Source organism: Dipteris shenzhenensis, chromosome 15 (genome assembly GCF_047967505.1).
Source record: "Dipteris shenzhenensis isolate YYH24624 ecotype China chromosome 15, Dip_SZ_1.0, whole genome shotgun sequence".
Taxonomy (NCBI): Eukaryota; Viridiplantae; Streptophyta; class Polypodiopsida; order Gleicheniales; family Dipteridaceae; genus Dipteris; species Dipteris shenzhenensis.
The window spans coordinates 44,061,992-44,076,351 of NC_141610.1; the positions used below are offsets into that span (position 1 = coordinate 44,061,992).

A 14,360-nucleotide genomic window follows, 5' to 3' on the forward strand; every position below is an offset into this window, starting at 1 on the left:
GCAGCACACCTTCCACTCTCCTTCACCCCCAGTGTGAGGCCCAAGGGAGTGGCTTCTGGCTGCTCCTGTCTGCTCCTTTTCTTGCTGAATGTTGGATGTGAAATGAGGCCCAGGGCTCTCCTTTTATAGGGCTCAAGGCCCCCTTGAATCAACCGACCAGCCAGCCCTAATTGGGCCGACTGGCTGGTCTGTAGCAGCCCTAACCAACCGACCAGTTGGTTGGCTGGTTGGCTGCCTATCCAGCCCTATTTAGGGCCCTTTGCTGGCCCTTTGTTCCATGCAGGGCCCAGCCCCTTTGGACTGCCTACCCCGCCACCTGCCAGCCCTGCTTGCAGGACATAGACCTGCCCAATACCTGCTGCAACAGTGCAACTCCATGCTGCTACTGTTCCGCCTCTGTTCAGCCCTTGTCTGGACCTTGGCGCACCTTGAACAGCTTCCGTACACTGCCCTGCAGCAGCCTGTACTGATCCGTACAGTGCCTGTCCCCTTTCTCTGGGCGCACCTTGCCCTAGGTCTCCCTCCCCCATGCTCTCCTCATTTGGGGGCTTACAGATGGGGAGGTGACCATTCCATATGTCCATCCCATGCTTGTCTTACCTAAATCCCTTTTCTTGATCACTCATTCACATTTAGTAAGAGAAATTCTCAAATAGTTGCAATTTTGCTTGGAAAGAATAGTGATGATGTCACCAATATGTCAAGCTTCTTCCCACTATGATGGCATTGGTGGAGAGCTAGTGCCATGTTCCTTGTATTTCAAGCATCATTGCCCATTGGGCAGCAGGTGATCTCATTTTGATGATGGTCAATCAAGCGAGCATTGCAAATGAAAGGAAGCTGGTATTGAAAATTGAAATGAACACTGTATGGAGGAAAACCTTGCATGGCCTATTCATGCCATATGTAGCTTGCTTAAGTCCATTGAATCATTCAGCTTATGTATGCTGATCCTGCAAGGCCAAGTACAGAGTATGTTAAAATATGTTATTGATAGAGAGTTCAAAGTCTAGAATCATTTTAATGAGCCTAAGGTGCTGGTGTTGCAAGAGGAACGAAGGCAAGACCTGCATGTGTAAAGAACACCTGGCAAGAGTTGAAGGTGGATAGACAGTTCTTGGGCATTACATATCTTTGTTTGATATTGTCAAAGCATTTTTTAGTTCCAACCTGGAAATAGAGACTAAGGATGAAGTGCTGAAAGGATTGCTAGGTTTATTGCACCATGATGAAAGATCCATGGATTTTGAAGAAACTTTTATGTTGCCGTTTTATCGTAGAAGATATGGTGTATTAGTTCAATCAACCCAATCCAATAGGAAGGTATACCAGGCTAACCTTGCAAAGGAATGGGTTGGGATGCACATGTAGACCTAGCCAAGACAAATTGACAGGCAAGGCTTGTGATCCCTTGATAAAGGAAAGCAAATTAGTGACCGAGTTTGGACAGCACAGTTCTAGCAAAATTAAGATAGTAGTGCCATTGGCATAGTTGCTTGGAGAGACTGTACAAGTTTCTTGGTAGTAAAGACTCAGAAGGGGAGCATGAAGATGCGGCTAGCCTTTAATAAGATAAATAGGTGACTATGAATATGGGGTTCTTAAGTAGACCAAGGTAGGGTCCATTTTTATTAAATTGTTATAATTAGAGGCACTTCCTTCATGTCCCAGTGTAATTGTGTTCAGTAAGGATTGGATGCACATTTTATTTGTGCTTATTGTGTATCACACACACACACCATGGTTGCACGTACAATCAGGCACTTTTCATTCAAAACGAGTAGATTTTCTGTTTATTTTACCTTGCCCATCTCCCCCCACTGTTTTTTCTTGCTTTGAGATCCCCACTTGTGCATGGCCAAGGAATATTGGTTTGACAATGCATTGCAACTTGCTCGCATATCCACAAGCACCCATGCTACGCAGAATGTTCAGTTTAAGAAATTGATTTCAAGACCGAGTATTCAGACCTGAAACAGATCATATATTTAACTCTTTTGAGCACTTAATGGTGGTGTCAATCAAAGCATAATTCTAATCTGATCCAATTTTAGGCCTGATCGATATGTTCCACTCTTTGGGGAGTATGTGTATGATGCTTCAAAATGGAGGGAAAGTGTCCCTTTTTTGGAGCAACTGCAAGCCTTGCAAGATGTAATCAAGGAAGGCAAGGTATGTAGTACTCAAGTTGAAGTAAAAAGATGTCATTATGGAGGCATTGTGAAAGTCTACTCGTGACAATAAAAGCCAATCTTACCCAACACTGTTGATTCATAGTGTAGATTTCAGATCAACGCTTAATTCAAGGCTTCAACTTAGGGCTGAATCTTTTTGACAGTGAAAGTATTTTCCTTGCTCACTAGCATCACATGGTAACAAAGAGCTGCTAAATTGTTTTTTTTCTTTCAGTACAAAATATAATTTTGAGTATTTTATCCAGATATAAGATTGAAGAAAACAACCTCTTGCATCAATCGACAATAATGTCAGTGAAAGAGAAATAGAGCAGCTCAAAATCAAAAAGACATTTGCAAATAACACAGGTAGATCCATTAAAGATCATCTCTAGAGGTCTGGCACCAGCATAGAATGCATACACAAACACAGCCTTTTGTATCTGAGTTCTTCGGTTCACAGAAAATGTAACCCTGAGCCTACATCGAGCCAAAACTGATAGTCATTAGAATTTGTGCACCTTTCTTGTCTGTGTGTGCTTTCAGACATCTACTTGCTCTGCTTCTTTAGACCAAAAAGGGTGTCTCATAAAACATTTCAATATCCCTTGCAGTTTAAGTAATCTAAGACACTTCCACAGTGACTAGCAACATCCCCACACGTCATTTTCTCAGGCACCATCACTTGGTACAACTTAGTCCTTAGCCACTGATATCAAGGTTCTTGCCTGCCCCACATCCTGGGCAGTGATGACTTCATGCTTACCTCATCTTTGAATCACCCCTCCTCACTCGTTCCTCTCTGGCCTTTTTCCCTACTGCTTATGCTGTTTAGTGGTTGAGTCCAGCATATCAAGTTTGACTTTTCCTTGTTTTTCCCTTATCAAAAGCTGTCCAAAAAAGCTATCCTCACCTCTGGATAAGTCGGGTTTCTGTGAGCACCCTGATCATCACGCATCCTTGTAGAGAAAGTCTGCAACCAAGTTCTCGCTTCTCCCAACAGACAAAAGGATAGAATGACTTCTGGAGCATTCCTGTCTTTAATAACAGCTATGAACTCCAAGCACTCTAAAAACCTCTCAGGGTCTTCATCGGGCAACCTGTGAAATCGACGAAATTCATGAGCCATCTCTCCTCTTGACTAACTTATCTCAAACACACTTCCAACCAGAAATACCACCCAACCTCTTCTAGGAAGAAAACAAAATAATCACTCTACTGAAGAAAACTTACCCTGCATCTGACTGGCATTCTTCTTCCTAAGAGCAATCACTTTCAAAGCCTTTTGAACCTTAGCACGGAGACGTATCACCTGAAGTTCAACATCAAAACATCTATCTCTCTTGTGTCCACACTCCCCACACAGCTATAAGTACAAAGAGGGATGCTATGGTTCATTTGTGTTAAAATCTATACTTGGGAGGTGGGGATAGAGATCATATGACATTTTTAACTGATGCATGCATGGGTGGGAGAGCAACCACAATGTTTTGTGAATGCATTTCAACCAAGCTTCTGTAGTTGAGGTGACCCAACCTCGCAGGCCATAAGTGGGAATCTGAAATTATAGATTCAGCCACCAAATTTGCCTCTATAGCAGGCTGGTTGTCATAAACATCAAGATGATATAGCCCATAAGAAAGTGACCCAGTAAGTACTACGATGTCATTGTACTGGTTGTCATACATGGCACATCGATAACCATCAAAGAGAACCCGAAAGCCATGGCTGCAATGGAGATGAGGTTCTTCTTGATATCTGGGACAAACAAAACGTCCATGAGTGTGATTGTATCATCTGAAATTGAAGTGACCTCGACCTGGCCAATCCCTTTCACGGGATATGATGCATTGTTGGCACATGTCACTGTGCCACCATGTGGAGCAGCCCCCAATGTCTGAAAGAGTGATTTGCAAGAAGTGATGTGCTTGGAAGCACCACTGTTGAAGCACCAATCTGACTTAGAATCTAAGACAGACAAGGCTGTAGCATGCTTCTCTGGATGGTATTGGCATGTCATTGCGAAAGCCCACTCATGGTGAGCAATGTTTGCCACCTCATGACCATGATCTAGGGCAGCAGCAGTAGTAGTGACAGCAAGTCCCTTTTGCTGCTTTTTCTTTTCAGGAGCGATGCGCTTGCGACTTTCAAAAATGTCATGTCCTGGCTTCCGGCAATAATGTTATCCCCCTCTTCCATTTTGACATTCTCCAATTGCTTGCGTAAGAAAGCAACACATGCCTTATTGTTGCGAACCTGGTAAAGGTGAGCCAAGATGTCCCACACAGCCTTTGATGTGTGAGGAATGATATGTCTCTTGACTGAAAAAGCAATGATAGAATGTGCTTGGGCATCTCTACCATCCCATTTGGCCTGTTTGGGTGTAGGAGGTGTGTTTGGAGTAGTAGTAGATCCAAAGGTTGCTGTAACAACTGCACCAACGGTGGTAGTAGATCCAGAAGTGGCTGTAGCAGTTGCACCAGCTGTAGTAGTAGTAGAAGTGGATGCCATAGAGGAAGGTCGAAGATCCGATCCTGAGACAATACCCCAAAATTTTTTGGCAACCAGCAAATGTGTCACCATGTATGACCACATGGGATAATTGGGTCCATCGAGCTTGTCCTCAGCTGAGAACATACCCATCCAACCGTTGCTTCCCATGCAAAAATAAATCTCCTAAGGAAAAATGTGCGCTCAAGAGTAGCCTCAAGGCTTTCACTGCAAAATGAGCTGGCTGTCCAAAAATGACAGCAAATGTTAGGCAATGACCAACCAAAAATTGACTGCTCAAACAAGGAGCTTAATGCTCATGCGGTCCCCAAAATATGACCCGCAAAACAATATCTGTCCGGTCAAAGGACCCCCCTGCCAAAGATAGCTGTCCTGCAAAAATATCAGCCCAAAAAAAGGGGCAATTGTTTGCAAATGTATCCAATGATCAATTGAGCTATAAATGTCCTAGATGGAGGCTGCCTCAAATCTGACAAGACGACAAGCCAAAACCAAGGGGCAAATGCATAATATACCCAAATTGAGGTGAATAAAGCAAATGTCACTACCTGGCAGAAGCCCCAAAATCTGAGAGGGCAAATATGCCAAAAAAGAGAGCAAAGTGGGAAAAGCTCCGAATTGTGCTGCAAGCTGTAAATGTGATTCAATGTGCTGCAATTCCAAGCCAATGTCAATGTTCCTGCATGTCAATTTCTGAAAGGGCAAAATTGTCAAATTGACAAAATAACGTGCAAATCTAAAAATATCTCACAATTTGTTAGCAATAGATCCAAAATCCCCAGTGTCGAAGTGGAAATGAAGTCAAAATAGGGCAAATACTGTAAAAGCCCCAAAATGTGATCAAAAGGAGCGAATGTCACTGCAAAATCTGCAAATGTGACACAAAAGCCCCAATCGCTAGAGCAAAATCACCTCAATGTAACTGCAATGTGTGCAAACATGACATTCAAGAGGGTGAAAAGGTTCAACTCCAGCTATACTAGGTAGATTTGAGTCGAGAGGGAGAGAATCTCAGCCAAATGGTGCTAGAACAGGTTGGAGCACCTGGAGGAAGGCCCAAATGACTGAAAAGAGTCTAGATCTGAGCAAAAACCTCAAAAATAGCTTAAAAATGTTTGAAATCAACTTCTGAAAAGTCGTACGTATTCCTGGCAGCATCGCGCACCTGCCCATACAGGTCTGTATGGCCATACAGACGTCCGTACAACTCCGTAGGGCCGTACGAACGTTTGTACAACTATATGGACAAATTTTTTCCGGCCCATATGGTGCGGGACAGGGTCGTTTGTATGCGGACAGCTCAGAAATGTGAAAAAGCATTGAAATTGGTTCTCAAAAAGTCAAAAAATAATGATGGACTGTTTTTCTGCTCAAACAACAGGTTTTTGGCGATGAAATGAGGCACCGGACTGAGTTGGAGCAAAATGGCAGGTAGGAGCAATGGGAGAGCACGAGGAAAGGCAGGTAGGAGCAAGAGAACCTGCTCTGATACCATTGTTGGGTGCAATGGAATAGAAGTGGAGTACGAGAAGCTAACAACAAGCGGAGCAAAACGTAGTGCTGCTCAAATGGATAAGAGGAAAATACAAAGGGTGGCCTCTATGGCTGCCAAGTCAACCATATGGTTGACCAGAGAAGTCAACTCATAGAGTCTACGACCTACAAGGCTCATACTAGGGGTTTGCTGCAATGGAATGGAGTTGGAGTGCGGGAAACAAACAACAAGTTGGAGCAAAACGTACTACTGCTCAAATGGATAAGAGGAAAAACAAAGGGTTGCCTATATGGCCCCCAAGTCAACCATATGGTTGACCCAAGAAGTCAACTCATAGAGTTGACCCGACCTGCAAGGTTCATACCAGGGCTAAGTACTAACAACTAGCATACCAGTCCTCCATCCCAGATGTTGGCCATTTTGAGTCGTCTGACTGCCACATGACAACCAGTCACTACTCTGACCTGTTTTGACACTGCCCCAACCAGTGCTGGTCCTGCCTAGACTTGTTGCACTTCGCTCTGATCGTTTGATCATCTGATTGTCCTTCCCCCCATTTGATTGCCAGATTGTCTAAGCTTTTGTCCACTCCCCTCTCTCGGCTCAGCTCCTCTCCACTCAGCCTAGCCTAGCTCAGCCCATTTCTCTCCCCTCAGGCCAGCCCTCCCATTTCTCTCCCCTCAGCCCAGCCCTCTCAGCCGAACTTGCTTCTCCACTCCACCCAGCCCAGCCCAATCTGCAACGGCTCTCCCCGGAGGTGGGATGAACCCAAGCCCATACTCAGGGATTAGCCTTAGGCAGGGGGTGCAGTCAGGTGTAATGGCCCAAATGGAGGAGACAAGCTCCTTAAATATCCTGCAACCTTGACCCCAGCTAGAAAATTTCTATACTCTACAGTAGCTACCACTACACCCTCTCCCTATGCAAAGACATACCAACAGGGGGCCCCTTAACCAGCCCATCATGGCTCCCAAGCCAGGTCCCTGAAGGATAAGGCCTCTCTTGGTCTCTACAATCAAGGAGCTTGCTCAAACAGAACTGCAAACAATGCAGAACGAAGTAATTGTAGTGGTTTACACAAAGGTAAATAAAACTGACATTCAGGCTGAGATTAAGGAGCACGAATCCATGACGGCAATGCATTGAAGATCAGGATAGGAGGCCTTCATAAAGCCTGTTTCAACGAGGAGGATATGTACATTGAGGCTCTAGTACAAATGAAGGCAGCCACTCCTAACATTGAATGGCCGGAAGAAGACGAAGACGGATCAAATTTCACAACTAATATCCGCCACTCTAGAGGACATGCCCTAAGTACACTTAGCACACGGGATAACCGAATGAAGCTTCTTCACCAATCCTACAAGCTGAAAAGGACCAAGATATGGATAGCTGAAGAACTCACATGAGCTCAGCTAAACCAAAAGGCAACGGAATTAAGGCTGCTAGGAAGGATGGAAAATGGGCCAGCATATCACAAGGGCGTGGCCCTCATCAAGGTGCCTTGTGGCATCCCTGAACAGATGTATTAACTGCTTTGCTGTCCCATAGACCTGTTGGTTTCCTGTGGACATTGACAGACTTTCTTTCTTTCTGCTGCCGTCCTGTCTGCAGGCCTATAAGGCCTGCCTTTATGCGGTCTTTGCTGCCGGCCCTGGTTGCTGTACCTTCCTGCCTTATCTATAGGACCTTCTTCTCATCATAGCAGCTACCTAGTGCTGTCCACTAACAGTAGCCTGTTTTTGCTGCCCACATGGGAGCCTGCATGCTGCCCATATGGCAGCCCTCCCTTTTCTCTAGATCTGTCTATGTGGCAGCTTCTCTCAGATCCCTTTCTTTGTGCTAGTACACCTCCCCCATGTTCTTCTGGGCTCATAGGTGGGGGGGTGACCATGATAGCCCCAAAAGTTGCTGACCAAGTCCCAAGTCCTACAACAGCTCCCAGAGCCCGGGTTTGGACTAGGGTGGAGGCAAAGAAAAGGACAGGTTTATAGCAAAGAATTGTGGAAGAGGCAGAGCTAGATGTCAGCTACTAAAGAGACTCTTGCTACACTATGCCCAGAATAGTAGGTGGAGGCATCCCTAGAGAGCTTTACCTCTCGAAACACAAAGGTGGATTCGTTGCCTCTTGATGCCTTAGTGCATGAGACAGCTTTTATTCCCCCAAAGGCTATAGGTGTGCACATTGCATAGGAGTTCGAGGATCCTCCCCTCCCCCTCCAAACCCCCACAACGCGCCCCCAAGCCCTCTTGATCCATCTTGCTCCTCTCCCCTAGAGCACTTTCAGCCCCCCACCCTACCGCCCCCTCCTCCCCCTCCTCAACGTTGCCTCCTCAACGTTGCCCACCCTTTTGTCATCACCTTGGTTACCAGCCCTTTCCTCAACGTTGAGTCAATCTGCCCACCAATCCCCTCCTCTCAGCCATCCCCTATGCAAACTTCCTTTACAGCCCCCTCTAGCTTAGACTCTGTAGTGTAACACTTGCCTTGGTGACGTCCTCCCCTTTCCAAGATGTGGACCCCCAAGCCCCACCCACTATAGCCTCCCCCGACAAGTTGGGTGCTTGGGTCCTTGGTATTACTTGGATGTTTTAGAGGCTTACCCTCTCGCCTTGGAGGTTACAATGATGATCCTCTATTAGTGGAAAGGTGGCACATTGGGGCAGTTGGGAGCTCAGCCCATCCATTCTAATTTTTAGGGACTTAATATGGTGCCTCTGAAATGAAGCCGTTGAGTCCGATGCTCTTTGATCTATAGGCAAAATGAAGCACACAAATGTAACGATTCTTCACAATTCACGGGCGATGACACTCGCTAGCCAACCTCTGTGATAACAAGATTCTTTTCATCATTTCTCACATGTGTTTCACCTGCATGCTGTACACAAATCCCACAGATCCCTAGATGATTCTACTTGCGACATGCCATGATTCTAGGGTCCATCCTTGGTGCACCATTTACCCCTCTCTAGCAGTACCATTATATTTCATTTGCCCCTTGGCAATTACAAAATTTTATGCCGCTAGACCCCTGACCTTTAGAATCATCTAGTTAGTGTCAATTCGCCCTCACCAAGGACCATGACATTGATTCCTTTAACCATATGCTTGAAGTGCAATGAAATATAAGACGAAAGTTGGTCCTCTATAGGAAACTTTCCACCGACCTTTCCGAGGTCATGTTATCTCGGCTTGAGCATAACATAAAAGGCAAGATGATGCTTATGTTGGGAGCCTGGTTGGGCAATCGATGAGGTCTACATAATTCTTCTAAAGCTCTCAGAGTATGACAGTCAGGATTGTCCAAATTGGAGCAATCAGCTAGTATAGAGGATTGTCCAAATTGGAGCAATGAGCTAGTACAATGTTCTAGTGCCAGCATGCATAGGCATATACATGTTAGTTGAGAGTTGAGACTTAGTTGGTATCTATGGTTAGGGTAGTGTCTCTGTCTCTCTCTTGCAAATGCCAATGCCTACTGGAGAGCAAGGATCTTGATGACATCAATCTCACAAGCAATTGCCTATATGGGTGTGGTCAGGATGCCTTGCTCTAGGCTGGTGTGGATCTAAGGCTTGAGGTGTCCGAAGCATCTGGCTGGGGTGGCAAGTCCTTATCTCCTTTGCTTAGTGCATGCTGATATATGTTGTTGTGCAGGTTTTTGTCTTGGAATGCTTTTTAGTTAAGGATGATTCTAGCTTATGGGTTAAGGTTAGGTATGATTTATGAGCACAAGCTTAGACGTTTCCTCATTTGTTATCTTAGATACACCACATAATTGTGCAATTGGCAGTATTGGGATGAGTGAACTTTATGTCTTTATTGCCAATGTACACTCTTATGAGCTTAAGGTGAACATGCCTTTATGGTTCTATTCTGTATCTAGAGCATCAAAGTCATAATTGAAGCTTTACGTGTGGGCACTACATTTGGGTATAAGGGATTTGAACCGGCACACCATGTATGTATATCTTGTAAGGCTATATTTTGGTATAGTCATGAGCTTTTAATTGGTGCTTATATATCTTTCTCATCTACCTTTTGTAAACAAACTTGCATGGATTTCGCCAATCTATAACATTATAGAATCAGGCTATAATGATAAAGAACTTCATTCACAATAGCACTTACTCAAACTAATATTTCTTGGTTTTCCAGCAACAGTATGAGCATCTGCACAAAAAAGTATAGTAGTGGTCGTATGTGTATAGTCGTATGTGTATACAAGATCTTGTGGTTGAGATAATGTATTTGCTTTAAAGTAGTTCTTTAACCAAATGGTTTAGACCTTATACATCTTGCAATTGACGTGGAGCCTTTATGTTTCTTTTGTTTGTGGGAATTTACTGAAACTTTGCTGTCCCACATGTGGGTTCCTTTCTTTGAAAGGCCTATACCAGAATGTATGCAGCATTTCCTTGGAGCTTCATGAAAAGGCAATCAATTGTTGTCCAAAATTTTTCAGGTGCGATACATTGGTGTCTCTAACGAAACGCCTTACGGTGTGATGGAATTTGTGCACACAGCAAAAACATTGGGGCTTCCCAAAATTGTCAGTATACAGAACAGTTACAGCCTTCTTGTACGCTGTCCATATGAAGGTATATACCGTCATTTCTCGTCACTTGTCAACTTTCAGAGGCTTTTCAAGTAGGAAGTAGCCAAGCTAGATCAGCCCATCATTTTCTTTGGTTGTGTGAATTGTCGAATAACAAAATTTTATAAACTGTCCCAACCCAAGTGTAGACCAAATGAGCGGTTTTGTGACTGGAGTATCTACCTTCTCCTCAATTCTTCCTCATCTGAATTGATTTGCCTTGTTTCCAGTTAATTTGGTAGAAGTTTGTGATCCTCGACAATGCAATGTGGGCCTTTTGGCCTACTCCCCTTTAGCTGGAGGTGTACTTTCTGGAAAGTATCTGATCCCTGATAATCCAGCAGCGAAGAAGGGACGACTATGGTTGTTTCCAGGGTATATGGGACGATATTTGAAATCCCAAGCAAGTGTAAGTCCTGTCATTCCGAGCCTTGAGTGCATCTATGAAATTGTATCTCCTAGAATGCTTCATTTATTTGTTTTCTAAAAATGATCACAGGAAGCTGTCAAGAAATACTCGGAGCTGGCTCACAAACATGGCCTTACTCCAACACAGCTTGCACTAGGATTTGCTAGGGATAGGCCCTTTGTAACAAGTTCCATTATTGGTGCAACTTCACTGGAGCAACTCAAGGAAAATATATCTGCCTTCACTATGAACAGGCCCCTTTCTCCTGAAATAATGTCTGGTATTGAAGAGATTTTTACTCAGTACAAAGATCCAGCCATGATTTGATTGGATTGTTTTTTATGCCTATTGGACAGCTGTTTTCTCCTTCAAAATGGTCAGTCATTAAACCTCTCAGCCAAAGCTATGTAGATATAGCACTTGATGTTTGCATCCTTGAAATTTTCCTCTTTAGTTTGTAAGCATTTTAAAACCAGTCATGAAAATATAGGAAAATGAGACCATTGGACTTGCAGGATTTGCACCTTTTGCAGAATAGTGATTGGTCAATGTCGTTTACCAATATGAGCAGCTCCAGGAGAATAAGGTGATGACTCTGTCATATTTTCATTTGTTCTTTGGCATAACTACTTGTTTTTTATTATTCCTTTCAACCTCTAGTTTCAATTTTCTCACAATTGTGCACTTGGTAATTTTTGTCTAGTTTTTTAGTGTTAGCCATCCAAGGCACTCCTAGTTTTCTGCTTTAAACATTCATACTCATATTCCAGACAGAAATGTTATGTAACACTTACCGAATGGGTCAGCAATACTTTGGTTAGATAACCGTACTATTGTAAGGAGATATCTCAGGTTCTGCATGCTGAGTCACTCAAAATTTACATCAAACTTTCTGAGATTGTAATTTGTAGATCTGCCTGCTCTGTTGCTCTAGTGGAAAAACAGGGCTGAAGACCGGTGGAAATGAGAATGTTTGGAACATTTGGCATGTATGTAAAGAGCTCAGCCTTCTTGTTTACATCTGTTTGCAGGCACTTGCGGAGCATTCTTGTCAGAGGTGAGCTGAGCTCTATACCAAAAAGGGAACGTATGTAGCTATGCTCTGATGCCCCCTTATAGAATATACCATGCCACAAACAAAACTTAAATGGGAAGTGTGAACCCAGGGTAGTTTTTGTCTATTCTTTGGTGGGAAGTTGCCCTGGGAGAGGGCCATTGTGATCTTCTTTGTAGTAATGCTTTTATTTTAAAAGGCATGGTTTGCTCATTTGTTTATCATCTTTAATTTTGAACGGAGAGAACTGCTCCAGGAACAAGCGTGTATTACAGTCACCTATCAATATTAGGAAAAATACTTGAAAAATGTGGGACTTATTTACATATGGAGAGAGTCCTTCAGCGCATGGATGCACATTCCAAGTTAAGCATTCTTCTACTCAACACTACCTTAAGGTAAAATAATTTGAACGAAAAGCAGGTGCTTTCAAGAGTCTTGAAAATGGGAACTTGGTATCCAAAATTTGAGTGACCCTGCAAAATGTAAGGGCCTAAGTTATCGTTTTCTTCTCAAAAGATTACTGATGTATTTATCAAGGGAGTCCAATGCTTTGGACAGAGTTGTCGTCACCAGTTGTAACTGCATATGTTGGATTAGTTTTGAGGATCTCAATTGAATGCGAAAGTCTTTGCCATCATGATAAACGCAAGATTCAAGCGGAAGGGAGAGTGCCATAAAGCATAAGATGCAAAGGGGGCTGAGGAAACTTTGAGAGAATTTAGTCGATGAAAGATTCAAGTATTGAGCATATGCAATCTGAACCTTGACCTTAGTTTGAAATTCGCCATTTGAGCATAGTGATCAACAAACTGCTGGTGGCACGAAAGGGCATACTCGTGACTTCTTGACCAAGCGGCTAAAACGTGTGGGTCTGTATGTGCTGGTCTCAATCAGTAGCGCCGAATCTTTATAAATAGAATGATTGGCAAGATTGGCTTTTAATATTCTTTTTGCTAGTGATTAGGGGTACTGCTGTTCAACTCCCACTCATGACAAAGGTAACCAATGTTTGCTCAATTAATACCAAGTGGCAATGTAAGTGTGTGTCATGAGTGTGACCCATCCCGATGGTATGGTCCACGTGACTATTTTGTTTTCATTTTCTTATAAAAAATACTAAAATTAAAAGCGCCAACAACACCCCAATACAAGGTGACCAAGATAAGGCCCTGGCTGCCCCTGGGGCTTGAACTCCCAAACATGTTCAAGACCACCTCTCCAACAAAATTGTATATAGTTGCTGCTTATCTTTTATTTTTGTCTTACATTTTGACTTCATGCAGTGTGCCTTTTCATCTTATCATTTTTATTTTGCATGCAGAATGTGAGTGTTCATATGAAACCAAAGTCTTGGGCAAAATAGATGGATCCTACCTAGTCGAGGCTACACTAACAGCATGATTGAGTTGAAGACACTTATAACAGGGCTGAGATTAGCACTATAGATTTGGGTTCCGAAGCTCATCGATGATTTTATCATGTACAAATGGACTATGTCAAGTAGGTGTAGAATGCCAGGTTTTCAAAGCCCCTCAAGGTTTCAATCCGTGAAAAAAACCACAAGCGCAATTACATTGCAATCTGTGCATGATTGTGTTTCAAGCCTTGATCAAATTTACTAATGAGTCAAAATTTTCCATATCATTTTTTATTTTGCCCATACAGATTTTTTAAGCCCATAGAAATTGTACACTCTCTTCATTCCACACTTTGGCTTGTTCAAGTTTCTTTTGATCATCAACCATGATCTATAGGGCATTTTTTCTTTTTACAATTCTGCAAAATTCCTTAAGGATCTGGCCATGTGAAATTTTATCAAACATTGTCTAAGAGCGTGGTCGAAAATGATGTTGTGGCCTTGTGTTTACATATTGCTTACAAAAGCGTGCTTTTGTGGCACTTTGTGCTTAGTTGGCACATGTGGGCAAATGATGACATAGCAATGTTGATTGTGTGTGTTGCTATGTGATAGATACGCTGATGTGGCACTATACTGCAACATGTTCAAAGCCCTATCTTATATGCCACGTCGCCTATGTATTGTGAAGGCATAAAGAAGATGGGAATTTTTAGGAAGTTGGTGAAGCTCACGGTGATGGGTGACTCTTAGAGGAGA

General features: G+C 43.3%; 1 protein-coding gene across 1 annotated transcript in view; it reads left to right on the top strand.

The window, feature by feature from the left end:
- LOC147893861 (NAD(P)-linked oxidoreductase superfamily protein) overlaps window positions 1–12,334 on the top strand; it is a 36,420-nt gene extending 24,086 nt beyond the window's left edge. The window contains exons 5-10 of the mRNA XM_087386379.1: window positions 2,055–2,172; window positions 10,647–10,782; window positions 11,009–11,187; window positions 11,278–11,563; window positions 11,703–11,773; window positions 12,219–12,334. Of these exons, the coding sequence (XP_087242505.1) occupies window positions 2,055–2,172; window positions 10,647–10,782; window positions 11,009–11,187; window positions 11,278–11,514 (670 nt within the window). The 3' untranslated portion in view covers window positions 11,515–11,563; window positions 11,703–11,773; window positions 12,219–12,334. The remainder of the gene's footprint in view (window positions 1–2,054; window positions 2,173–10,646; window positions 10,783–11,008; window positions 11,188–11,277; window positions 11,564–11,702; window positions 11,774–12,218) is intronic.
- Window positions 12,335–14,360: the final 2,026 nt, after the last annotated feature.